The sequence below is a fragment of the Rhinopithecus roxellana genome, chromosome 7, assembly GCF_007565055.1.
Source record: "Rhinopithecus roxellana isolate Shanxi Qingling chromosome 7, ASM756505v1, whole genome shotgun sequence".
NCBI classification, from domain to species: Eukaryota; Metazoa; Chordata; class Mammalia; order Primates; family Cercopithecidae; genus Rhinopithecus; species Rhinopithecus roxellana.
Window position 1 is genome coordinate 84,411,650 of NC_044555.1, and position 26,666 is coordinate 84,438,315.

The 26,666-nt window shown below is 40.1% G+C and overlaps 1 protein-coding gene across 1 annotated transcript in view; it reads left to right on the forward strand.

Annotated features, from left to right (window-relative positions):
* CDKL5 (cyclin dependent kinase like 5) overlaps positions 1 to 26,666 on the forward strand; it is a 211,346-nt gene that overhangs the window by 161,707 nt on the left and 22,973 nt on the right. The window contains exons 9-14 of the mRNA XM_030934364.1: positions 1,118 to 1,307; positions 8,838 to 8,918; positions 12,227 to 12,378; positions 17,961 to 18,924; positions 22,839 to 22,940; positions 23,493 to 23,598. Coding sequence (XP_030790224.1) covers positions 1,118 to 1,307; positions 8,838 to 8,918; positions 12,227 to 12,378; positions 17,961 to 18,924; positions 22,839 to 22,940; positions 23,493 to 23,598 — 1,595 coding nt within the window. The remainder of the gene's footprint in view (positions 1 to 1,117; positions 1,308 to 8,837; positions 8,919 to 12,226; positions 12,379 to 17,960; positions 18,925 to 22,838; positions 22,941 to 23,492; positions 23,599 to 26,666) is intronic.

A 26,666-nucleotide genomic window follows, 5' to 3' on the forward strand; every position in this document is an offset into this window, starting at 1 on the left:
TGCCCTGCCCAACAAACTTACCAAAAAGATCTAAATGAAATTTCCTTGTGTGGTTCTTAGGTTAATATGGGAAGGAAATGAGATACATGAAATACTGACTTCTTATTGCAATGATTTGTTATCCTAGAAATTTGTTCTGTATAATGTTAACAGTCCTTTGATTTAAAAGTTTTGTTTCACTACTGTATCATTTTAGCATTCCAAAATTCCATTCCATATTCTTTTTCAGATATTTTCTTTTGGCTTTCCCTTCTTAAAGCTTGGAGTATTTATGTTGGAAATGTGTGTGAGCATGCACGTGCGTGTATGTGTGTGTGGTTTCTTAATTTGCTATAAATTTAACACTCTAGATACTGAGAGATAGATATAAAGTTGTTTTGAGGATACCTGGATTTTCATCTACAACCTCCATTTATTAATAACGGCAACACTCCTAAAGCCCTCTGGTAAACTCACACCCTAGAAGAAAGCCATAAACCCCTAAGTAAACTGGAAAATGTTTTGAGGGAAATAGCTACCATAAAGCTCTATATACATAAGCTACATATATTATATTCAAATAAATAGTACAATAGACCTTAGCACAATCTTAGTCATCAGAAACTGTGATGCTGAGTAATGGGAGGTTAAATAATATTCGGTGTTAAGGAAACAAATGTCAGTACATAGTAAATTTTAATAGACTGAACTGATAAAATGGATAAGGTGTATCTTTTTGACATTTAGAGAGCTAAAGGATAATTATTTGTCTTAGAAAATACAATTATTTGGAAGCATTTCATTCCCCAAGTGAGGTGTTACTTGCCCGATATGTATACTGTATTAGGGTTTATTAAGCCGTTCACATTTAAGATATATATTTATATCTATTTATGTGAATAAATTTCAAATTAGTATATACTAACTAAATTGTTATTAAGTTGATGGCTTTATTAGCATAGATTTATTCACTTGTGTTCTGATGATTTACTTTTCAGTCTTCTTTTCACATGGAACTTTCTAATTTCATAAATATACAAGTGTGCTGCACATTATAAATTTGTTCACAATAATTTGGAAATTATCAAAACATTGTATTTTTTCAGTTGCCAAAATAATCTCTTCCTTTATTTTTCAGCGCTCCCTATGGAAAGTCCGTAGACATGTGGTCGGTGGGCTGTATTCTTGGGGAGCTTAGCGATGGACAACCTTTATTTCCTGGAGAAAGTGAAATTGACCAACTTTTTACTATTCAGAAGGTGCTAGGACCACTTCCATCTGAGCAGATGAAGCTTTTCTACAGTAATCCTCGCTTCCATGGGCTCCGGGTAAGAGGTTTTGCTGAAACCCAAAATGGAATCAATACTGCAGTATTTGAGTCATTGTTCATTGCACAATGGAATGCTAAACTATCCTTTGAATACTATTTCCTTTCCCACTACAGTGTTGATAATCCCTATTATAATATTTTATTTCCGAATTTTTTAATAGTACTTGTGAATTTAAAAAGTGGTTAAAATTCAAATTCTAATCTTTTTTCTAATTTTTAAGTTCCAGTTTTTCAAAATCTTTTTTAGTATATACATTCTTACACTCTAAACTTTGGTTATCTTACACTGTTTCCTTATCCAAACTATTAAGCAACCCCGAATATACCAAATGTATGAATGCTGAGCAAACATATTTGTAGTGATTTGAGGAAAGCCCTGAAAACTTGGATTCCCCAGATTTGAGGGTTCGTGTTTTAGTAGATGTTTCTGGTCCACTGACAGTGAAACATCAAATCTTCTTTTCAAACTGGTGTATTCTCTTGGAGCCATATGTGATGGCTCACTCCTGTAATCCCAGCACTTTGGGAGGCCAAGTTGGGCAGATCACTTGAGGCCAGGAGTTCGATACGAGCTTGGCCAACTTTGTGAAACCCCATCTCTACAAAAAATGCAAAAATTAGCCGGGCATGGTGGCACACACCTGCAGTCCCAGCTACTCGGGAGGCAGAGGCAGGAGAATTACTTGAACCCAAGAGGCAGAAGTTGCAGTGAGCTGAGATCGTGCCACTGCACTCCAGCCTGGGTGACAGAGTGAGATTCTGTCTCAAAAAAAAAACTAGTGTATTGTCTTGGGCAGCCTTTCCTAGACTTGACAACTTTGTACAAAACTTTTCTGAGAATATGCTAAATAGTGTCTTAGAAAGTATAAACTTTCCCCAAATGAGGAAGAGTCACCTTATTGGAGTACCCAGTGAGTTATAGGCTACTTCTGTCTTCCATCTATCCCAAAAACAACTTTTTAAGTTTTCAGCCACTTTATTATTATTATTACTATACATTAAGTTCTAGGGTACATGTGCACAATGTGCAGGTTTGTTACATTTGTGTACATGTGCCATGTTGGTGTGCTGCACCCATTAACTCATCATTTACATTAGGTATATCGCCTAATGCTATCCTTCCCCCCTCCCCCCACCCCATGACAGGCCCCGATGTGTGATGTTCCCCATCCTGTGTCCAAGTGTTCTCATTGTTCAATTCCCACCTATGAGTGAGAACATGCAGTGTTTGGTTTTCTGTCCTTGGGATAGTTTGCTTAGAATGATGGTTTCTAGCTGCATCCATGTCTCTACAAAGGACATGAACTCATCCTTTTTTATGGCTATATGGTATTCCATTGTGTATATGTGCCACATTTTCTTAATCCAGTCTATCATTGATGGACATTTGTGTTGGTTCCAAGTCTTTGCTATTGTGAATAGTGCTGCAGTAAGCATACGTGTGTGTGTCTTTATAGCAGCATGATTTATAATCCTTTGGGTATGTACCCAGTAATGGGATGGCTGGGCCAAATGGTATTTCTAGTTCTAGATCCTTGAGGAATCGCCACACTGTTTTCCACAATGGTTGAACTAGTTTACAGTCCCATCAATAGTGTAAAAGTGTTCCTATTTCTCCACATCCTCTCCAGCACCTGTTGTTACCTGACCTTTTAATGATCGCCATTCTCACTGGTGTGAGATGATATCTCATTGTGGTTTTGATTTGCATTTCTCTGATGGCCAGTGATGATGAGCGTTTTTTCATGTGTCTGTTGGATGCATAAATGTTTTCTTTTGAGAAGTGTCTGTTCATATCCTTCGCCCACTTTTTGATGGGTTGTTTTTTTCTTGTAAATTTGTTTAAGTTCTTTGTAGACTCTGGATATTAGCCCTTTGTCAGATGGGTAGATTGTAAAAATTTTCTCCCATTCTGTAGGTTGCCTGTTCACTCTGATGGTATTTTCTTTTGCTGTGCAGAAGCTCTTTAGTTTAATTAGATCCCATTTGTCAGTTTTGGCTTTTGTTGCCGTTGGTTTTGGTGTTTTAGTCATGAAGTCCTTGCTCGTGCCTGTGTCCTGAATGGTATTGCCTAGGTTTTCTTCTAGGGTTTTTATGGTTTTAGTCTAACATTTAAATCTTTAATCCATCTTCAGCCACTTTTTTGGGCCAACATGGCAATTGCTGGTCATTTTGGGAACTATAAAATAATCTCCCCACCATTTCCTTCCTTTCTCTGAAATGCATAATTCTCAAACCAAATTACTTTGCCATTTACAAAGCACTTTGTTTTTTTCTTTTGACTTTCTGGCCCTCAGTTAATTTCCCTTTAGAGACCACCACTGCTCAAACCTGAGTGCCCAACCGTCCAGATCCTTCTAGGCTCAGTGAATGTGGTTGAAATGAATGGACAGAGGCATACCAGTGTCTCTTTTATCTCCTGCTTTCTCTGTCTTTCACATCTGTCTGAGTTACCTCAGGCAAGTTTGTCGTTTCTCCTTTTAGTTTTGCTTTTGTAAGCCAAAAATTTGCCAGATATGACCAGTAATTGGGGCGCCAAGAGCATATGTGGTTCAGCAGGTTAGCTCAACATTTTTGAACATTTGTCATACTAGGTGTTGGAAATATGACAATAAATAGGACTTGTCCTCAGTCTAGAAGAAAGAAAAATCTATTATATTCAGAAATAAAGTTAGTCATAATTAATGAATTGCATTTTCACTGAGAATCCATCTAAACTCCTTGTCGTAGCCTATGAGACCTTACCTGACCTCATCTCATACCTATCTCCTTTCCCCCCATTCTCCAGATTCTCAACACACTTACCTTTTTTGTTCTTTGGCTTCTGTAAACATTCCAGGGTTTTTCCAGTTTCACCAACTTGGGACCCATGGCTGCTTCTCCTGGCAAGGTGCTTCCCTCGTGTGGTCCCTTTTCATTCTGTCAGTCTCAAAGAGTGCCCCATTCTCTGGCCACCCAACATACCACCCTCACCTCCATCTTAGTCTCTCTCTCCCACAGCATCCTTTTTCTATCAGAACTTACCACAGTATGGAATTATTTTGTCTGTTTCTTTACTTGTTATTAACTATCTAGTCCTCCCACACTAGAATATAGGTTTCTGAAGGGCAGAAATCAATGGTTTTATCACATCACAGATGTGTTTCCAGCATTTAACACAGAAACTACCATATCCAGTAAGTACTCACTACATATCTGAGAAGTGATTAACCAGTCTGTGGCATCAGCATTCAAGCTTAACTGTATTTCTTTTCTCTCCATCTCTCATGCTGCTTTTACCCTTTTACCTTTACCTAACCTTTGACCACCCCAAATAGATCCCCCGATCTTTCTCTTTTCACTTCAGCCTTCTCACATTTCTCAAACCACACAATTCTCTTTTTTGTTGAGAAACCTCTACAAGGTTACTGATAAAGTTTAAACTCTCTAGGGTAGCTTAAAAACCCCTTCTTAGTCCTCCAGCCTCATTTCTGCCTCCCCCCGGCCCAGTGTGTGCTCTTTGGCCACATTGAACCTCTCACCATTTCCTCGACATATTGCTTTTATACTCTGCATTTCCATCTCTATAATGCTCCCAACACTCACCCCTCTTTCTTCTCCTCCTTCTTCCTCTTCTAGACTCAGGCCAAATGTCCTCCCTCCATGAAGACCTTCTAGACTATTCGAGGGGAAACTGGTGACCCCATAACACTCTGGTCATACCTCTTTTGTAGCACCCATTGCATTCTCCTTTAAGTAGCTGTTTGCAAATATGTATCCTCACTGGACTAATGAATTCCCTGAGGAAATGAACTGTTAATGTTCACCATTGTATTTGCAGCACACCTAGAATAGTGCCTGCTAGGCTGAATAGTGTTGAATGATTAAATATTTGAGCTCAGGATTTTAACATTAACTGCTGGAACATTAAGCCTGGTTTGCTGGCTGACTTGTTCTTGGCCTGGTTAATGAGGCTCTATGCTGGATTCTCTGAAGAGAGTATAAACAGATCTGACATGCTGCTTGGCCTTGATAACTTATAAACTAGCTGAAGAATTAAGACTTCCATCCATGAAATAATTAGAAAACAATACAATTTATAAGAAAATGTGGTATATAATAAAGTACTGCATTGCTTACCTCATTGTATGGTTTTCTAATGTATCTCCGTATGGTTTAGACCATGAGAGTGTCACATATTCTGGAAAGTTAGAAATCATCATTGGGGATTCATTAGAGAAGGCTTTATGAAGCATTTGACATTTGAAATGGATATTGAAGAACGAGGAGCATTTCGATCAGATAGGCCACACAAAGAATATCTCTTTCTCATTTGTCTGTGGTCCTATTTGTTCATAGTCTTCTTCCCTAAACAATATGGTCTATAAAATTCCAGACAGCGTATGATAATGCTGCTTACAAATATCCTTCAGGGAAATTGCTGCCTCCATCACACTTTGACTTTTATAAACCTTAATACTTTCACATTTTAGTCTGAAAGTGTTTGTGGTGTTTTAACTAAATTAGTTTAATCTCTTTGGAGGCTTGACAATATCTTTTGAGGGAGAAATTTTCTTTCATGATGTTATTTGAAAATGTCTACAACAGATAGCTAAGCACATGGGACATGTAAACTACATCTGCTGTGCACCATGGACTGACCAGTAACCCGTCCATTGTGATGTGCATTTGGATTTAGTTGTATAGAGACAGGAAAATCTACAAGATGTTGCTTATAGTGGTTTGCATTATTGGGATAAAGTAACAATTGATGCCCCCATAGTATAGGGCCTAGACTGTGGAGTTAGACTGTTGGGGTTCAAGGCTCCATATTTACTATTTTGAATGATGCCAGGAAGTTATTTCACCATCCTGTGCCTCTGTTTCTTCTCATGTAAAATGATGATAACCAAAAGACTGCCTGATTGGATTGGTGTAAAGATGAAATATTATTTGTAAAATGTCTAGACCAGAATCTCACACATAGTACTCAGCAAAGAAGCATTCTCATTGGATTGCATTGGATTGGATTGGATTGAATTGGCCAAGTGATTCAGAAAGAAACAAGACTGATTGAGATATATTTTAAGCTTCTATGTATGAGTTTTGGCTATCTGTTGAATTATTTCATATTAGAATGGTAGGTCTCATTCAAATGCATGTAAATTCTTTGAAGTTAGGAGTTTGCTTGGTCATTTTTTATTGTAATATTTCTAATACCTTTTGACTTTCAGCATTAATTTTCTTATCAATGAAATTTCACTGCTAGAAAAAAGAAGGCAGTATCTGGTAGCATAAGATAGACCTCATACACAAAATATTAACATGTACTAGTATAGGGTCTTCTATCATAGCATGGTAGGTGTCTTTCTCTTTGGGCTGATATTTAATGCTCCAGTAACATCAAAGGAAACCTCTGTACTTCCCTTAGGAGAGGCACCTAGGTTTAGAAAGAGTGTGGGTTTGGATCACAAGACTGGGTGCAAATACTAGTTCTGCTGTTTAATTATGTAACTTGCCTTGAACCAGTTATTTGAACTTTCTGCTTGTCACCTTCTTCATCTCTAAAATAAGAATAATATATCCAAAATGCCTCATATAACATCACTTCCCTCAGAAATCAGTTTTAGGTTATTGCCTGTGCATCTGTGTTGAGTTCATGTTATTCCTTCTACTCCTCTATCTGGAAGGTGCTGTCCTACTTTTCTCTGTCTTCACATTTTTCGTATTTTTCAAAACCCAGTTCAGATATTACCTATGGGTTATTTCTTCCATGGCCATAAACCATCTTGGTCTTTCCTTTCTCTGAGCTTCAATTAGAATTTATGATTGCACAGTTTAACACTGATTGCTTTCCCAACCAGACAGCAGATCCCTCAAGAGCAGGGTTTGGGTCTTACCTGTATTTTTTGTCTCCTGCTATCCAGAGCATGGTGTGGAGATGATGTCATAATCCTTAAATATCTTAGTTTGAAATTTTGCTATGTAATTAGTCCTCCCATTTACTTATTTAGCATGTTTAAGGATTTCAGTACTTTGAAATGCTTGCATGTTGGTATAGAGAAAATAACGTATGGAAGCAGACTAGCCCTGACATTTGGAAGGGAAATGGCACTAGGCTCTGCCAGTCATATTACCCAATACTTTAACATCCACCAGATGTTGCAGAATGTGAGTTGGCAGTGGAAAGAACAGAAAGCACATCTAAATAAACTTGACCTCTTCCCCTCATTTTCTTTAAAAATGCATTTGTTAATCTAGGAACCTATGTTTGTCTTCGATTCAACTTTAAAAAAGGAAGAATTTGAAAACAGGTTATTATAAGAGCATATTAAAAGCAATGATAGAGGCCGGGCGCGGTGGCTCAAGCCTGTAATCCCAGCACTTTGGGAGGCTGAGGCGGGTGGATCACAAGGTCAGGAGATCAAGACCATCCTGGCTAACATAGTGAAACCCCGTCTCTACTAAAAAAAAATACAAAAAACTAGCCGGGCGTGGTGGCAGGCGCCTGTAGTCCCAGCTACTCGGAGGCTGAGGCGGGAGAATGGCGTGGAGGCGGGAGAATGGCGTGGAGGCGGGAGAATGGCGTGAACCCGGGAGGTGGAGCTTGCAGTGAGCCGAGATCGCGCCACTGCACTCCAGCCTGGACAACACAGTGAGACTCCGTCTCAAAAAAAAAAAAAAAAAAGCAATGATAGAATGTGTATCTGAATTCACTCTCTACTTTCATGACCTTTTAGGTACTGGCCACTTACTTTCTTTTTTTACTTCTCTGTTTTCAAGAGTAAATGGTATGTTATTGTTAAAAAGCTGTAAGAATACTATTTGATGTCTTATCATATACTTTCTGCTAGATCCTCAGTTACTCTCAGTAATTAAGAATCATGTATCTAAGCAAATTATGTATACACTGCATTAGAACTGAATTGTTTGTATAAACAGATGATATTCTATTTTACTACATAATTAGTTCAAATTTTTATATTTTAGTTTGTTTCACATGCCTTAGTATTGTCTGCCTAGATTTAAGTATCATCTTTCACCTGTGAGTTTTCCTATTATTTGACACCCAGTCCTATTAATCCATATAAAAATACATAGACGGCCGAGTGTGGTGGCTTACGCCTGTAATCCCAGCACTTTGGGAGGCTGAGGCAAGCAGATCACAAGGTCAGAAGTTCGAGACCAGCCTGGCCAACATAGTGAAACCCCATGTCTACTAAAAATACAAAAAATTAGCCGGGAGTGGTAGCGGGTACCTGTAATCCCAGCTATTCAGGAGGCTGAAGCAGGAGAATCACATGAACCCAGGAGGCGGAGGTTGCAGTGAGCCGAGATCACGCCATTGCATTTCAGCCTGGGCAACAGCACGAAACTCCGTCTCAAAAAATATAAAATAACAATACATAGACAACAAAAGTAATATACAAGTATGAATTTGACTGGGATTGGCATTTTTGCTTATCTGTTCCCTTCTGCAGCACTCACAAGCACGTGCACAACATATCCTTCCCCAAATGTTAACATTCGCTTTGTGTGTGTCTCACAGTTTCCAGCTGTTAACCATCCTCAGTCCTTGGAAAGAAGATACCTTGGAATTTTGAATAGTGTTCTACTTGACCTAATGAAGGTAAGGCAAATCGATGTTATCTCTATAAAATATCTTTTGATTTGTGGAATCTTTTATGTCTACATGTGACCATAGCCTGCTTTTATGAATGAAATGTTAGGAGATGTGGAATGGCAAATAATGGGGAACTATGTCATATTAAAAGGCGTGTAACTTATTTAAAATTACAATGGGATCTGGTCTTGTCACAGTCCATCTAGACAGAATCATGAGATCCCTAAATGATATTTTTAAAATGGACAGAATAATAAAAATCTGTTAGCATGCAAGAGCTGTTCAAGCATAAGGTTTTAAAACAAATCTTAAAATCAATGTTGAAAGAAGAAATTCAACAATTTTTTCTGACATGGTATTTGAAGCCTCCCATCGCCTACACAGATTTGATCAGTGAATCTAATTTTTCTCTTTTTCTCCCAGACTCTTTCTGGCTCTACTTTAGACATATCAGGATGATTGCTAATGCTGTGGCCTGAGTGTTCTTCCTTATGCTACCCTCCCTGTCCAAAAGTCTTTCTGCTCTGTACTCTAAAAGCATTCTCAAATTTCTTTATTCAAGTTTATTTTTTTTTCTCCAGTAGACAGTCGGCTCCTTGAGTGGGAACTATTTTTCATATTTCTCCAGCTTTCACTGCAGCCAGAAGTGCACAAGCAAGTGTTGGTTATTTGATAGTAGACCTTCAAAGAACACTTATTAATGGATCAATTTTATTTTATGCCCAGTCAGTCAACTGTCAAAATCAGTAGAGGTTACACTGTGCATAGAGCCTTTGAAAGGCATACTTAGCACAGTCGGAAATTTTCGAGTGGTATTCTCAGAACTTTGCCGTGCTTTAAACTATGTTAATCTGTGTTCCAGGGAACAAAACGTACATAGGTGTGGGGGTGGAGGTGGGGGAGGAGGGTGTGACGTTTCGGAAAGGCCACATACCATACAACCTTTTGTAGAGATGCACAACATTCATTAATCTATAAAGGCGTTCAGAAATATCACAGTAAAGAAGCATTTCTGTCTTATCCACTATTTTCCAAATTTAATTAAATACTGAATACTGTTTTTTATAAAATGCTAAAGCTCTAGTGTTCTTCTGAACGCAGATTGAGAAATGCTACCCTCAAAAAGAACCCTCAAAGCCTTTTGTTTAATTAGGCATAAATTATAACTTAAATCAGGTAGGTTTTGTCAGTACGCTTTTTCACACAGTCAGTCCTCACGGATTGGGACCTCAATAATTTGGTAACTTTTAAAATGTGAATAGAATAAAATAGGAACATGGAATTAAATACAATTTCATGTTTTCTGCCTTTCATCTTTCTTTAGTTAAAAATAATTGAGGCCACGCGCAGTGGCTCAAGCCTGTAATCCCAGCACTTTGGGAGGCCGAGACGGGCGGATCACAAGGTCAGGAGATCCAGACCATCCCGGCTAACACGGTGAAACCCGTCTCTACTAAAAAAATACAAAAAAACTAGCCGGGCGAGGTGGTGGGCGCCTGTAGTCCCAGCAACTCCGGAGGCTGAGGCAGGAGAATAGCGTGAACCCGAGAGGCGGAGCCTGCAGTGAGCTGAGATCCGGCCACTGCACTCCAGCCTGGGCGACAGAGCGAGACTCCGTCTCAAAAATAATAATAATAATAATAATTGAATGTTTTTGTTAAAATCATTACCAAATATAATTGCCAAGCATCGGTATGGTACCTGATTAAAAGCTAGCACAAATAAAAGTAGAAAGATAACCCGAATCATCCTGTGCTTCTGCCAGTTTAGAAGTTAAACATTCAAATTCCTATTTATTAATCTTTACCATCAGATTTCTTTAAGTAAATATTTTTATTGACATGTCCTTTCAGAAGGTGCACGAATTATATCTATATGTCAGTTACTTTTTATAATGTAAACATACTAGTATAACTCTACCCAGATGGAGACAGAGAAAATTACTAACACCCTGGAAACCTTCTTATGCCCCTTTCCAGGCTTTATGCCACCCCCCCACCCCAAAACCAGTTCTGACTTCTGTCACCAAAGATTAGTATTGCCTTGTTATTATCGAATGTTATATAAATAGAATCATTCCTTTTGTTTTTTAGCTTTTTTTGAAAACAAATTTGAAAAATGAAAAATACCAGTTATCCCTTCTTTGAATATTTCAAAGAGAAATATTCTCTTTGCCATTCTCTAAAGCTGCCGTGTTAATTTTGTCCACATATAAGTACCTAAAATGGCCATCTCATCCTGTCAGTCAATTTAGTGGGGTATAAGTCACCAGAATTAGTTCAAGCCCCTAATAACCTTAAGACTAGCTGCAGTAATTATATTAGCTCTATTTTAGTCTTAAAAAAGTTTTCCTTCCAAATACTGAACTTAAAAGTTAAAAAAACATAGAAGAAGAAACTTTAAAACCAAAAAATTAGAGTTGAGGCTCTTTGCTGATACAGAATGATTTTTTTTTTTTTTTTTTTCTTTGAGACGGAGTTTCACTCTTGTTGTGCAGACTGGAGTGCGATGGCACAATCTCGGCTCACTGCAACCTCCACCTCCCAGGTTCAGGCGATTCTCCTACCTCAGCCTTCTGAGTAGCTGGGATTATAGGCATGAGCCACCATGCCCGGCTAATTTTGTATTTTTAGTAGAGACGGGGTTTCACCATGCTGGTCAGGCTGGTCTTGAAACTCCTGACCTCAGATGATCCGCCTGCCTCGGCCTCCCAAAGTGCTGGGATTACAGATGTGAGCCACCACACCCAGCCCCGAATCATTTCTTAAGATCTTATGTCAAGTGGGAAGAAAGCTAAATTCTGGCTATTATGTGTGTACTACTATGTGGGTAAAATAAAAGGAGCAGATAAAGATATGTATAGAGAATATCTATGGAAGGATGCCCAAGAAACTGGTAACCTAGGCTGCCTCCAGAAAAGAGAACTGGGTCTCTAGGGAATAAGAGAAAGATTAAAAATGTATATTCTTTCAAGTGAATATCTATGTAATTAAAAATATACTTTAAATTTTTAATTATATTGTAAAAGTGATTTTGATTAATGATAAGTGCAGGGTACAAAACTGTGTGTATATTTTATAAGAGAAAATATGTATTTAGGATATGCAAGAAAGGGCTGGGATCATATATACCAAGAGGAAATGATAATGAGATTATAGGTGATTTAGATAGTCTTTTTTTATTTCCCAAACTGTGTTTACTTGATATTCTGCAATGACTGTGTATTTCTTTTACGAGGAAAAAAATAAGGTTTTTATTAGAACTTAAATTTTACTTTGTAATGTTCTTAACAATCCTAAATTTTATTTCCTAAGAATTTACTGAAGTTGGACCCAGCTGACAGATACTTGACAGAACAGTGTTTGAATCACCCTACATTTCAAACCCAGAGACTTCTGGATCGTTCTCCTTCAAGGTCAGCAAAAAGAAAACCTTACCATGTGGAAAGCAGCACATTGTCTAATAGGTAAATATTCCCTTTTAAGGAAATACAGATGCAGTGTTGGTCTTACAAGTAGGTGGAGGAGGTGGCTGCTTAAATGATGCAATTAGAGAAAAGAAGGAAAGCCCTCTTTATTCAAAAATATCTTCCTTATGCTTATTGCATGATTCAGAACCACAATTAAGGAGTTGTGTGGGTCTTAAAGACTTTCTTATCTTTAACTAGTATATGATGGAAACCTATGCATTCCCTGGGAAAGGTAGCATTGGGTTAGCAACTAAGGGGGTTTACAGCCTCAAGAGCTAGAATATTCTGCGTGAATGAGACCCATCAGTGATGCCTGGAGGAAGAAAGATGGGTGAAGGCAAGGGGATTCCTGGAGAGAGAAGAGGATGCCAAACACAGATGGTGGATGGAAATGTACCTAGTGTAATCTTTGTGACTAGACCAAGTAGATCTGGCTCTACAGAGGGGTCTTGTGTTTTTATTGCTCTTGTCTTTTAATCATTGAGTTGCGAAATTAATTTTTCATAAGATTAAGAATATGGAAATAGTAAAGTCAGTGATTAAAATTGTTGCTCTTTAAATATGATTTTTCAGCATAATTTTTTCAAAGCCTGTTTCCTGAAAAACACACACACGGGATTTGGGCCATACAATCAGGTTGTCTTTCAGACCTGACGTTCCTCAATTCTGTTGGTTGCATGTCCAAGAGGACAGTGTCCTAGTCATGGTCTCCCTGTTTTCCTTCATCTCCCAAGAGGCTGATCTTGTCATCTGGGGCATTGGATTATGGAAATAGTTAGGAAATAGTTTCTCTCATCTACTATTACAAGATAAGTAGAAAACAATGATTCTTTATTTTTATTTTTTAGTTTATTTAGAAGACAGGGCCTTTGAGCTATTGCCTAGGCTAGAGTGCAGTGGCATGATCATAACTCACTGCAGCCTTGAACTCCCAGGCTCAAGCAACCCTTCCACCTCATCCTACTGAGTAGCTGGGACTATAGGAGCATGCCATCATGCCTGGCTAATTTTTTAAATTTTCCGTAGAGATGGGTTCTTACTGTGTTGTTCAGGATGGTCTCAAACTCCTGGCCTCAAACAGTCCTCCTGCCTCAGTCTCCCCATGTGCTGGAGTTATAGGCATGAGCCATCGCATCTGGCTGAAAACAATAATTCCTAATATGAAGCTTTTTTTTTTTTTTTTTTTTTGAGACAGAGTCTCGCTCTGTCGCCCAGGCTGGAGTGCAGTGGCCGGATCTCAGCTCACTGCAAGCTCTACCTCCTGGGTTTACGCCATTCTCCTGCCTCAGCCTCACAAGTAGCTGGGACTACAGGCGCCCGCCACCTCGCCCAGCTAGTTTTTTGTATTTCTTTAGTAGAGATGGGGTTTCACCAGGTTAGCCAGGATGGTCTTGATCTGACCTCGTGATCCACCCGTCTCGGCCTCCCAAAGTGCTGGGATTACAGGCTTGAGCCACCGCGCCAGGCCGCTTTTTTAATATAAATTTTCTTCCCACCCCCAACCCCAAATTTTCCTTCCATATAGAACAATTGTTCTTTTTTGAGACAGGGTCTTGCTCTATTGGTCAGGCTGGAATGCAGTGGTGCGATCATGGCCCACTGCAGCCTCTGCCTTCCTGGCAAGCGATCCTCCCACCTTAGCCTCCTAAGTAGCTGAGATGGCAGGCATGTGCCACCATGGCTGGCTAATTTTTGTAGCTTATGTGGAGAATTCCTATGCTCAAGCGATTGGCCTGCCTCGGCCTTCCAAAGTGCTGGGACTACAGGTGTGAGCCACCACACCTGGCCATTCAGTTGTTCTTAACAGATCAGATTTTTGAAAGCTCAAGATCTGATACTATTTAGGTCTGGGAGAGCATCCATAAATTGATGATAACCATTTATCATATGTTTTCTGTGCTTAACTGTGATAGTGTAATTGTATTTTAGAGCTGTTTACTCTTCTTGAAAATGACTGGTTTCAGTTTGTTTCCCCTTACATCTTATGGACCATTCTTAGCTGGCTTTCTTTGTTTGTTGCCATGAAATTTTTAGGACACTAAGTCAAGGAATAGGAGTCATCATTTGGTTGCTCCTTTGCATTTAGGAGGTGCACATTAGTCCTGTGTCTTCTTTGGGGTTACTCTCAGTTCAGGTGCTTTTATCTCCCTTCTACCTTAATTGTCTCTTAGGTCCTTTAGTTTACACCGAAAAATTATCCCAATGATATAAAGTTCAGTAGACTGATAATAAGTTTTTGATTTGTGCTACAGTGATTAGTGATGTAACCCATACTGTGAAAAAAGGCTGTGTATTTGTCTTCTAGTGACTCACTTGAGAGAGATTTCTTGGAGTTAACCAGTGGGGACCTGAGGCTCTCCTTGGGAACCTCTTTAGGGATCTGTTAAGGAAGATGTGCTTGGTGATGATGTTTTCAGCAGATACAGAAGATATGATTTGTATGGGTCCTTGAGGAGTCCTCCCAAGTCCCCTTTTGAAATAGAGGAGAATAGAAATTATAAGTAAATTTAAAATCTCTGGAAGAATTCATTTTCAGGTCTTGACACTGTATTGAATATATTAAAGAAAATGTCTTAAATGCTTTTTCTAGGAATGATCTTACCACATTTTACATGTATCTGAGGGCTTTTGCTCCACACTGGTCTATGGTCCATACTTATTCCATGGAAACTTTTTTTTTAGAGACATTAATTCTAGCTTGAATCTCAACACAAACGATGGCTCCCTAAGACTTCACAGGACCGTTTTAGAGATGCTCACAGCACCATATCACATTGGTTGCCACGTACAAACTCCCCTGCCTTGTATCTGGAGACACAAACATGCTGTTGCATACCTTGTCTTCTAAATTCTTTCTCTCTAGGAGAGGCAGTGGACTCTTGAGTTACTTAGTCCCTGCCTATCTCCCTCAGGCTCTGCTGAGGTTCTGCTCACCATGGACACGGTGCAATGGTGCATCAGCTGCCCCACACTGCCACTCTCCCGGTCCTGCACCAGCCTTCTCCATCAAAATGTAGCTTTGCACCTTCGACATTTGCTTTTAAAACTTACTTTAACTAAATCATCATCTATCCATCCATCCATCCTGCAACTATTTAAGAAGACTTTGTATGCAAAAATTTTTTAACTAGTTGGCAGTTTAACACAGATTCCTTACAGTTGTGTGTCAAAGAGATCTATGGAATTTTCAAAGCTGTTTTTTATTGTTGCGCTTTGGCAGAGCTCTGATGCAAAGACAGTATGATGCCCTTTCTACATAGGCGTTATGTGCAAAGCTCAGTAGTTTCCAACTAATCCTAAGACACAAACACTCTGAATGGCAGTTTAGGCTCTTTGTACACTTACGGAAAATGTAAAGCTTTGACACGTTTTACCTTAACTGGATAACCTCTCTTTTTATGTTAGAATTGTCTCTTACATTGCTCTGAATGTGTTCTTCCTAAGATCCACAAGTACGTTTCTGCTCAACATTGCTAACAGTGTTTCTAAGAGTTTGAAAGGCTCAAGCAGCTGCCTTTGCTGTTCTCTGTCCCTTTTTGGTCTTCATGAGCTGAGGACGTTTCCCAATATCTGTACATGTTATCTGTTTACAATTACTATTTCTAGGCCTGAAGGGGAATGGGGATGAAATAGGGTTCTGAGAATCCAGGGAGAGCTGGACCTGGGCCGGAAGAGCCACCCTGTAGAAGCTGTCATCTAGAAGGACACAGCCACAATCTGAGTCAGGGTACAGATGCCTGCAGGGAAGGAGCTGGGAAGACATCCCCCAGCCCCTCTCTCCTCTTGTCTTGTGATGCCTTCCACTGCTAAGCCCAACCAGAAGCTAACTGGCTAGGAAGCGTGGGTGACAATCTGCAGCATTGGGTTCCTGAGGCCCAGGGCCGGGCTGATGGGGGTGGAGGACAGATTGGAGGTTGGGCAAATGGAGAATAACCAACACACTTAGATCTATTTGTGGATGAGACAGTCTATCACTAGGTTTGAAAAGTCACTGAGATACTTCAGTCACCAAGATACAAGTTGGCAAACAACTCAATGGTTTAAAACCTGATGCCTTTAGGATACAGGGACTTTATTGATCTGGAGATAGACTCTGTTAATATAATTTAACAGAAAGTGAAACTTAGCATTTTTTTCTTTGTAATTCCTTTCTAGGTCTGGGCTTTGCCATTTAGTACTCCTATTTAAGTGTCCTTTTATTTAATGCTATAATTCTAATGACCTAACTGGAAGAGATTAGTGAGTACATTCAGGAGATGAGGCCCCCTACACTGTCACAGGCTTGCTTGATATCAGATTTTTTTTTTTTTTTTTTGACACTCTCAGGTAGCTTTCTGGCAGAGATTACTGACTGAAAGGTAGACTAGGAAATGGGTCCTTATGTTATTTGATGGCTGAGCATGCAGGTTCTCATGGGGAAAATTGAAAGTCAGAGTTTCACAGACTACCATTCTACATGAACAAAAAAAGTGACTTCCAGTTAGTGTGTCATGGGATCAAAACACTCCCAAATCAGACCATCTGTAGCAATAGCAATATTTGCAGCAAAATTTTTTGAATGCATAGTAAAACCAGAATTGTGTAAATCATTATTCATTTTTAAACATTCTAATCTGTGCCAAGCTACAATTAGGTCCTTTCAATAGTTATAGTAGCACAAACTGGCCTTGCTATGGTATCAGGTTCAGCTTCAAATAGAGAACAAGATTTTCCTCTGGATTTATATTTTGTATTTTAAACCAAGTGTGAAATGAAGCTTTAAGTCCTAAATGAGGGCTCAGTCCGTCTAGGATAATGAAGTGTTAAATAAAAAAGAGAATAATTGTGTCTTTTGGAGAGAAATGAACTCTTTCAGATCTCTGTAATCGAGTATAGTACAGGATTCCTGTTTACTGTACAAGGAGATATCTGAAGAGCCCCAAGTAATTGCCACTTCTCCAAGACATAAGCATTGATCATCATGTTTTCCAACAAACCTCACTGGACAGTTTACATTTCTTTTTAGAGGGTCATTTTCTTTTATTAAGTCCATTGCTAGAATTCTCATTCTTTGATTATGCAGGCAAAAGAGATATTGGTGTCTGTGTGTATGTGCTGTGAGTATATATCTCTGAGGCAGGCTACACGTTTTACAAATAAAAATGAAGTTCAAGAAACATAGTAACCTTTAAGTCTAAATGTTGTCTTCTGGCATTCAAGCAGACAGAAGAGTTATAAAGAGTTTATAGCTCAGCTCTCTTCTTAGCAGTCATTCTATCACAAACACTCATACGAGTACAAACATCATGAGAGCATGTTTTACCAGATTATCATTTAGAAACTGTTTTGACAGCAAGTTAGCTGAGCATTTAGCAGTGCCAGAATAATTTCATCAAGGCCAGTGCTTTGTTGCAGAGTGAGTTGGTCTAAGAAACTTAATTGCTGTTGATAGGTTACTTGTTATTTGAAGGCACATGCTTGAGAGAATTAATGTTTTTAGTCTTCCAGGTGTTTCAAGTATTTGTTCTTTCTTTTTAACAATACTTTTTGTGTGTTAGCTATTGAGGGAAACTGATATGCTTCTTTTGTTTTTAACATAGAAACCAAGCCGGCAAAAGTACTGCTTTGCAGTCTCACCACAGATCTAACAGCAAAGACATCCAGAACCTGAGTGTAGGCCTGCCCCGGGCTGACGAAGGTCTCCCTGCCAATGAAAGCTTCCTAAATGGAAACCTTGCTGGAGCTAGTCTTAGTCCATTGCACACCAAAACCTACCAAGCAAGCAGCCAGTCTGGGTCTACCAGCAAAGATCTCACCAACAACAACATACCACACCTTCTTAGCCCAAAAGAAGCCAAGTCAAAAACAGAGTTTGATTTTAATATTGACCCAAAGCCTTCAGAAGGCCCAGGGACAAAGTACCTCAAGTCGAACAGCAGATCTCAGAACCGCCACTCATTCATGGAAAGCTCTCAAAGCAAAGCTGGGACACTGCAGCCCAATGAAAAGCAGAGTCGGCATAGCTATATTGACACCATTCCCCAGTCCTCTAGGAGTCCCTCCTACAGGACCAAGGCCAAAAGCCATGGGGCACTGAGTGACTCCAAGTCTGTGAGCAACCTTTCTGAAGCCAGGGCCCAAATTGCGGAGCCCAGTACCAGTAGGTACTTCCCATCTAGCTGCTTAGACTTGAATTCTCCCACCAGCCCAACCCCCACCAGACACAGTGACACGAGAACTTTGCTTAGCCCTTCTGGGAGAAATAACCGAAATGAAGGAACGCTGGACTCACGTCGAACCACAACCAGACATTCTAAGACAATGGAGGAATTAAAGCTGCCTGAGCACATGGACAGTAGCCATTCCCATTCGCTGTCTGCACCTCACGAATCTTTTTCTTATGGACTGGGCTACACCAGCCCCTTTTCTTCCCAGCAACGTCCTCATAGGCATTCTATGTATGTGACCCGTGACAAAGTGAGAGCCAAAGGCTTGGATGGAAGCTTGAGCATAGGGCAAGGGATGGCAGCTAGAGCCAACAGCCTGCAACTCTTGTCACCCCAGGTACAGTTGAGCACCTTGACCAAATCTGGTGACCCTTCAGGGGAAGGTGGTACAAGGGATATGATGAGGGTCTGTCTATAATTTTCCCTACTACAGGACATCGTGCTTTTCTTGATAGGATGCATTTAGGGAAGCAATACTTGTCCTACTCTCTGTTTTTTTGTTGTTTGTTTGTTTGTTTGTTTGTTTGTTTGTTTTAAATCTATTTAGATCAACTGTTGAGTACTCAAGAAAAGTCAAATTTTGTTTTTAGTAATATTTTTTTTTCTTGAATGTTCCTTTCTGGAATACTTTGTTGAGAGAATCCTATTTTGATTTATTACAGAATTCATCAGCTGTATGGGTTAGGTTTTAGTTTTTCTTAAAATACAGTGTGAATTCATGAGTATTTTCTCTGATCTCTCCAAACCACATTTGCTTAAATCAACAGCTTTTGCTAGTACCTTACTCAATATTTTAACTGGATTTAAAAGTTTTAAATTTGTCCACTGTAGATAAATTTAACTTCATACCAGGATAAATGTTAATTTTCAGTCTTTTGGATTGTTTCTAAATCTTAAAACAGTATTTTTAGCATAATGCTTCCTCCATCTTACTCATCGTCAGACTCTGGAACTGACCTAACCTACTTAAAAGAAGTAGCATTCCTTCGCTTGAACCTGGGAGGCGGAGGTTGCAGTGAGCCGAGATCACGCCACTGCACTCCAGCCTGGGCAACAGAATGAGACTCCGTCTCAAAAAAAAAAAAAAAAAAAAAAATTACTTTCTTACAGTAGAGCGTGTTTTAAAAATAATGTTCTCATGATTTCATCTATTAAGCACTGTGCCCAGTGCCTGGCACAAAGTAAGTATCTAACAAATTTTAGTTATTCCTGCTGCTTCTGTGATTGTGGAGGCTGATATTTGGACATTGAGCACCTTTTCTATGCTGGATGTTCCCAGGCACTCAAAAGAGTCTTGAGAGAGCTCTTGCACTTGAGAAACTTACCTGCTGTTGGGGAAGATAAAGTGATACATGATAACAATGAAATAAGTAAGACTAAAGTCAATATGGCACTGGCTATAAATAGGAATTGAGAATAGAGAGAGGTCATTGTGAGCAGAAGTAGTTAAAAATGGCTTTATGGGCAACTGAAGGTCTTGCTCTGGGCTGGGATGTATAGACAAGCTTTGAATAGGCTGAAGAGTGAAGATATGTTCAGGCATGTCATGATCTAGGCAACATGAAAAGCTCTAGCTAGAAAGATGAAAAGAATAGGGTCCCTGTTGTCTTAAGTGTGTGAGCTGGCAGGGGACACTTGTCAACAGATAGGCTGTTCCACTACTGCGAGGTTACATTCTGGCTGCTGTGCTAGAGGCATGCCACTGTGCCAAGGGAGCAAGACAGTACAAATTGTGAGTTGTGGGAGCTCCTAGAACAGGTGGCACCTGAGCAGAGACTTCCGGGAAGGTTGGGAAGAAAGTGACAGTGACCTCAGGAAAGAAGGAAGAAAAGAGCATTAGAAGGAGAAGGAAGGTAACAGATGTTACACAGCATGGTGTGCTTTGGGCATTGCAACTTGTTCCACTTTGCTGGAGTGAAAAATGCAAAATTTGGAGTGGCTTTTGCAATAATTCAAGCACGAGGTGAAGAGAATATGTTTGGGATTAAGTTAGTGCCAGTGGGAAACATAGTGGATCTTCTACTGAAAAGTAAAAACAACAGGATTTGTGATTTGAAGGATTGAATATAGGAAAAAGGAAGACTTCATGGTTTCTTTTCTAGGACCTCCTGTTTGGAGTGAAAGAGAGTAGTTTTGAAGTCACCTAATTCAACCCCTTCATTTCACAGATGAGCATGTCGAAACTCAGAGAAATTGGGTGAGTTGTTCCAAGTTTATTCAACTAGTTCAGGATGGAGCTGGGATTATGAGGCAAGCTTCAGGTACTGAGGCCAACTGCTTGCCACTGGTGTCTTGCTGACACGTTGAGTTTGAAGTGACCTTGGCTTCTAAGCAGAAGTGTACTCTAAGAGGCTAAAGAGATGGTCTGGCACCCAGGTGAAAGGAGAAAGCAAGAGGTGCCCATTTGCAGAGGCTGGAAGTGGAGTCAGAGGAATGGTCAGAGGAGCCCTGAGGAGACGCTGTCAGGAGAAAGAGCATCCAGAGCCTAGAAAGATCTCCTGGCAGCTTCCCGTAGAGGAGACATGGAAGGGAAAATTGGGTAAAGTGTGCTAGCATTCAGCATGGTATAAAATGGAAAAGAAATCAGAAAAACAAATAGCTTTTTAACTTAGAAAAAGTAATTGCTCTCGGCCGGGCGCGGTGGCTCAAGCCTGTAATCCCAGCACTTTGGGAGGCCGAGACAGGCGGATCACGAGGTCAGGAGATCGAGACCATCCTGGCTAACACGGTGAAACCCCGTCTCTACTAAAAAATACAAAAAACTAGCCGGGCGAGGTGGCGGGCGCCTGTAGTCCCAGCTACTCGGGAGGCTGAGGCAGGAGAATGGCGTGAACCCGGGAGGCGGAGCTTGCAGTGAGCTGAGATCCGGCCACAGTACTCCAGCCCCGGCAGAGCCAGACTCCGCCTCAAAAAAAAAAAAAAGAAATTGCTCTCTGAGAATTCCAGGAAAAGAATTTGTGTGAACGTGGTGGTCATAAGCGAATTAAAAACAGTTACTGTGGGCTAAGCACAGATCTGTTACGGACTGCGAAAGCCAGTTCAGGAGGTACAGTGCCCAGCTACAAGAAAGTACAAGTTTAAAAGCACAAAGGTACCAGAAGGCTGGAAAAGTAACTTAAGCTGTGAGTGAATCCTAGGAATCACTCCCATGCAAAGTGTTGGGCCACCCTCAAAAGCACAGAGACTCTTACTGAGTTTATGTTAGATGTTAATAATTTGTTTTCTTAAAATAATTTTTGTAGAGGCCTTTGTAAAAAGTACAGGTGGTAAAAGTCAAATGAGACATTTTCATAAAATAGAAGGAAGGCTATGTTGGATGAATTCCTGCCCAGAATCCTCAGAGTACATTTGGGGGATGAGAGGAAGAAAAATAATCATATTTTAAATCTTAAATAAAATGTTTTTGATATATCACATAGGCTTAAGGTAATGCCCTTTTCTGTGCATAATATACAGATATACAATGCAGCGAACTCCTTGTAATGACTTGGTAATTTTCTTCCTTAATCTTTTTTTCTGATGATAGAAAATGCTGTTTTTTCCCCTCAGTGAACACCATTGTGGACCGAGTACTGTTCTTAGCTTGTGACTCACTTCCTTGAGAGAAAAAGATAGTGGTATGTCTTTGGAGATGAGCACTCTCATGATTTGGCTTTAGAAAATACATGAAACATAAGTTCTGTTATCCTAGAGAAGTTAAGATAAGAATTTAAGCACATAAACTATAGTAGTTAGAGGATTTTAACACAGAAATTATTAAAAGGACTTATTCTATTCCTTGATATATTCAAAAATCATTTATTTTCGTCTGACTTTGCCATATAAGTCCTGCATGAAAAATACTTTTGGAACTGCACAGTTCATTTTGGAGAACTCAGACTTAAAATCTGCTAGAGAAATTTCAGATAAACTAGTAGAATTCCTAATCAGAGGGCCGCTCAGAACCATGACTGTCTAGATATTAGAAGGGTAATTTTTTTTTGTTTTTTTGTAATTAATTGAACTATTTTCAGACTAATTTGTTCCCTGCTTGCCTTAACGTTAATGAGAATTTTACTTTCCATCTGTATGAAATTTGACTTATATTACATTCATCAGATTATTCACTTTTATGGGACCATTTGTATTTTAGCCAAATAACATTTTTTGTTTTAGCTGGTTATGGTCCTAGTTGTACCAAATAAAGACCATGATGAGTTCCATCCCTAGGAACAGGATGCTCTTATAAATCCTTTTAAATTTTACTTCTAGCCTGGAGAACAGCTCCCTCCAGAGATGACTGTGGCAAGATCGTCGGTCAAAGAGACCACCAGAGAAGGCACCTCTTCCTTCCATACACGTCAGAAGTCTGAGGTATGTCACAATAAAATATGCCTGTAAACATTTGTTCAACATCATTACTGCCTAGCTTTTAAAATGTATTAATATCCAATCTCCCACAAATAAGTTGAAGTGGCGTATAAAGTAAGTAGTTTTTCTTGTGGCGTAATTTTGAGTTTTCTTTCAAAAAGATCATTAAGTCAATTATAGACTGATTAGGTACTGTTCTAAATTTGGGCCAGGTGGCTCACACATGTAATCCCAGCACTTGGGGAGGCTGAGGTGGGAGGATTGCTTGTGTCCAGGAGTTCAAGACCAGCCAGGACAGCATAGCAATACCGCATCTCTACAGAAAGTTTAAAAAATTAGCTGGGTGTAGCAGTGTGTGCCTGTAGTCCCAGCTACTCGGGAAGCTGAGGCAGGAAGATTGCTTGAACTGGGGCAGTCAAGACTGCAGTAAGCCATGATTGCACTACTGCACTATAGCCTGGGCAACAGAGTGAGACTCTGTCTCAAGAAAAAAGTCATAGGCAATATTCTCATCAATGTGTGGCTTAACTTTTATAAATTTCTTTCCTTCCTTAGGGTGGAGTGTATCATGACCCACACTCTGATGATGGCACAGCCCCCAAAGAAAACAGACATATGTACAATGATCCTGTGCCAAGGAGAGTTGGTAGCTTTTACAGAGGTAAGCCCACCCCCGGCATTCACCAGGTTCCCCTGTCCTCCCTCTCTCGCTTTATGTGCACACTGCTTTCACCGACTCAGGCCAGCGGCCTTCTCACCTACACTGTTGCCTTCCAGCGGTTCTCCCTGCCTCTGCTCCTGCTAAGTCAGGCCCTCCTGGCTTCTGAATTGGCCTTGAGTAGCCTTTTAACTGGTCTCCCTATCTCCAAGGTACCCATCAATATAGTGACTGGAGCGATCCTTCTGAAGCTGTGTTCTGACCATACCACTCATTTCTTTCTGTCAAGCCATAACATACTTATTGATGTTACCTGTGTGTCTGGCACTGTTCTGGCTTAGAACTTGTTGGTGAACAAGACAGCCAAAGTTCTCCACCATCACGGAACTCACTTCCCCGGGAGGAGGGATGGACACTAAACATAATAATTATATAGAACAGTAAAAGATACTAGGTGCTACAAGGGGGAAAAAAATAGAGCAAGGCATCCCATTGTCCACCCCGCCCCACCCTACCCTAATCCCCTATCGCTCACCTGTTGAGAGTCATTTGGTGGCTTCGCATTGGCATCAGGACAAAATTTGAATTCTCTAGGATGTCATTCCAGACTTCCCATGGTCTGGCCCTTGCCATCCTCTCCAGCCACTTTCTCCCCCACCCCCCCGGTCTCTCTGGTACCCAGCCTATGGGACTGCACAGGCTGTGCCCTCCTCTGGCCTGTAATGTACTCTTCCTCCTGCTGGAGCAGCTTGTCTCTGTCCCTTTCTTTAAGGTCCTCTTCAGCATAATATCTTCCCACAGTTTGTTCCAGATGGAGTGAAACGTCTTCTCCGTTCTGTCTGTCGCACCTTGTCTGTAACTCTGATGTAACACTGACCACATTGCACTGATTCTTTGTCTGTCGTTCTCTCTCACAAGGTTGTGAGCCCCTCAGAGACACTCAGTTCTCTTCATCTTCTCTTCTTTTTTTTTTTTTTTTTTTTTTTTTGAGACAGAGTCTCGCTCTGTCGCCCAGGCTGGAGTGCAGTGGCGCGATCTCAGCTCACTGCAAGCTCTGCCTCCCGGGTTCACGCCATTCTCCTGCCTCAGCCTCCTGAGTAGCTGGGACTACAGGCATCCGCCACCGCGCCCGGCTAATTTTTTTGTATTTTTGGTAGAGACGGGGTTTCACCGTGGTCTCGATCTCCTAACCTTGTGATCCACCCGCCTCGGCCTCCCAAAGTGCTGGGATTACAGGCATGAGCCACCGCGCCTGGCCATCTTCTCTTCTTTTTATTCTCATTGACTAGTACACTGCCTCGCACAGTTTCATAAGTATTTGTCGATTGAATTAAAGAAAAATTTCAAGTGTACTTGCACAGCCTAAAATGTACTTTGTTATTTAACAGACAACTAAAACAGATGCTTTTGGGGTTGTACAAACTTAGGGGACATTGAATGACAAAGGCCATCCCTTTTAGTAACTATGCAATAATAGATTGTAAAGCCCTTGGGCATTCCAACACCCTGGTGGAGAAAATGGACAGCAAGCCCACAGGGCCAAGAGCAAGGCCTGGGATCAGAAGGCCTGTAAAGCCTTCAAGAGTCACCACAGCTTTCTAAAGCCTCCTATGCCCACATTGCCTGACTTCCCACTATTTCTGTTGTTTTAAGAGGATAGTTGGAAAGGGGCAGGATTTGGGGTGGGGGCATGGAGAACTGCTTAGTCATTTTAATTAGGAACTCCAGCTAAATAAATGCACAGAAGTGTTATTTAGGACTAAATGTATATTTAATGATTAGGCTACACTGTTCCTTCCCTTCCAGTCCAACCTTTGGAAAAGCATAAGGCATTGATTGAATATGCCATTTAATGCATTTTTTTCTGATACCATGATTACACTTTAGAATTTTATGGGACTAAACTTTTAATTCAGATTTAATTTAATTAAAATATTATAGCATACATGTGCAAAAGCCTTTTCTTCTGTCACTGAAGCATTACCTCCAAAATGTACCGTAGGTGTATTATTTCTATAGATGTCTGGAGAATATGCATTAATATAAAATGCTAATGGAGATTTAAATTAATTCGTCTTTGATCTCTGGAAACATGGTTTTATTTTGATTGCAAAAAAAATAAATTGGTTAATTCAGAGAAATACTTCATATGTCTACCTCATTAGTAGAGAGGGTAGTGAGAGCTTGGCAGGTAGAATGTTTTAATTTTTAAAATTTCAGATATAGAAGGAAAATATTTAACTAGATGAAACATCTGGAGACATCTGTCATTTCAATGATAACTACTAAGTCCTAGAGGAAGATTTGGTGGTATCATTGAAATAACAGATGTTTCTTTCCAGAATGCTTCCCGTTTTCATTCCTACTGGTCAAGAGTCAAGTGAAATTGTGTCATTTATCTTGATATACAGTCTGTATATTCCTTTTGTGGTGAAATTTCCAGTATATTTTTATTATAACCATTCTTAGAAATTGACAGAAAAAGTTAATAACTATCCCCCCAAAAGCAGAAAAGTATTTATTCACATATGTTGTATTTTACCTTTTTCTGTTCGTTTAGAATTTAGAGAAAAATAATATTTTTGTAGAAATAGCTAAATTTCTGTGTAATTTAGTTTAAAAACATGAGTGATACTACCTCCCATGTGTCAAGGCTTAAACTGTAGTTTGTCTGTTTCAGCACACATATTAATTACTTCAAACTAAGAATAGATTTTACATTGTTGGTCTATGATAAGAAAGCTTTAACTTCAAAGAATGCCAAAACGGTGGCAGGGAATGGTGGTAGGGGCTATGAGATTCACACTTGAAAATACCCTGGCCGGGCGCGGTGGTTCACGTCTGTAATCCCAACACTTTGGGAGGCCAAGGTCAGCAGATCGCTTGAGCTCAAGAGTTTGAGACCAGCCTGGGCAACATGGTGAAACCTTGTCTTTACAAAACATTAGCCAGGTGTGGTGGTGTGCACCTGTGGTCCCAGCTACCCAGGAGGCTAAGGTGGAAAGATCACCTGAGCCTGGGAGGTGGAGTTTGCAGCGAACCATGATCGTGCCGCTGCACTCCAGCGTGGG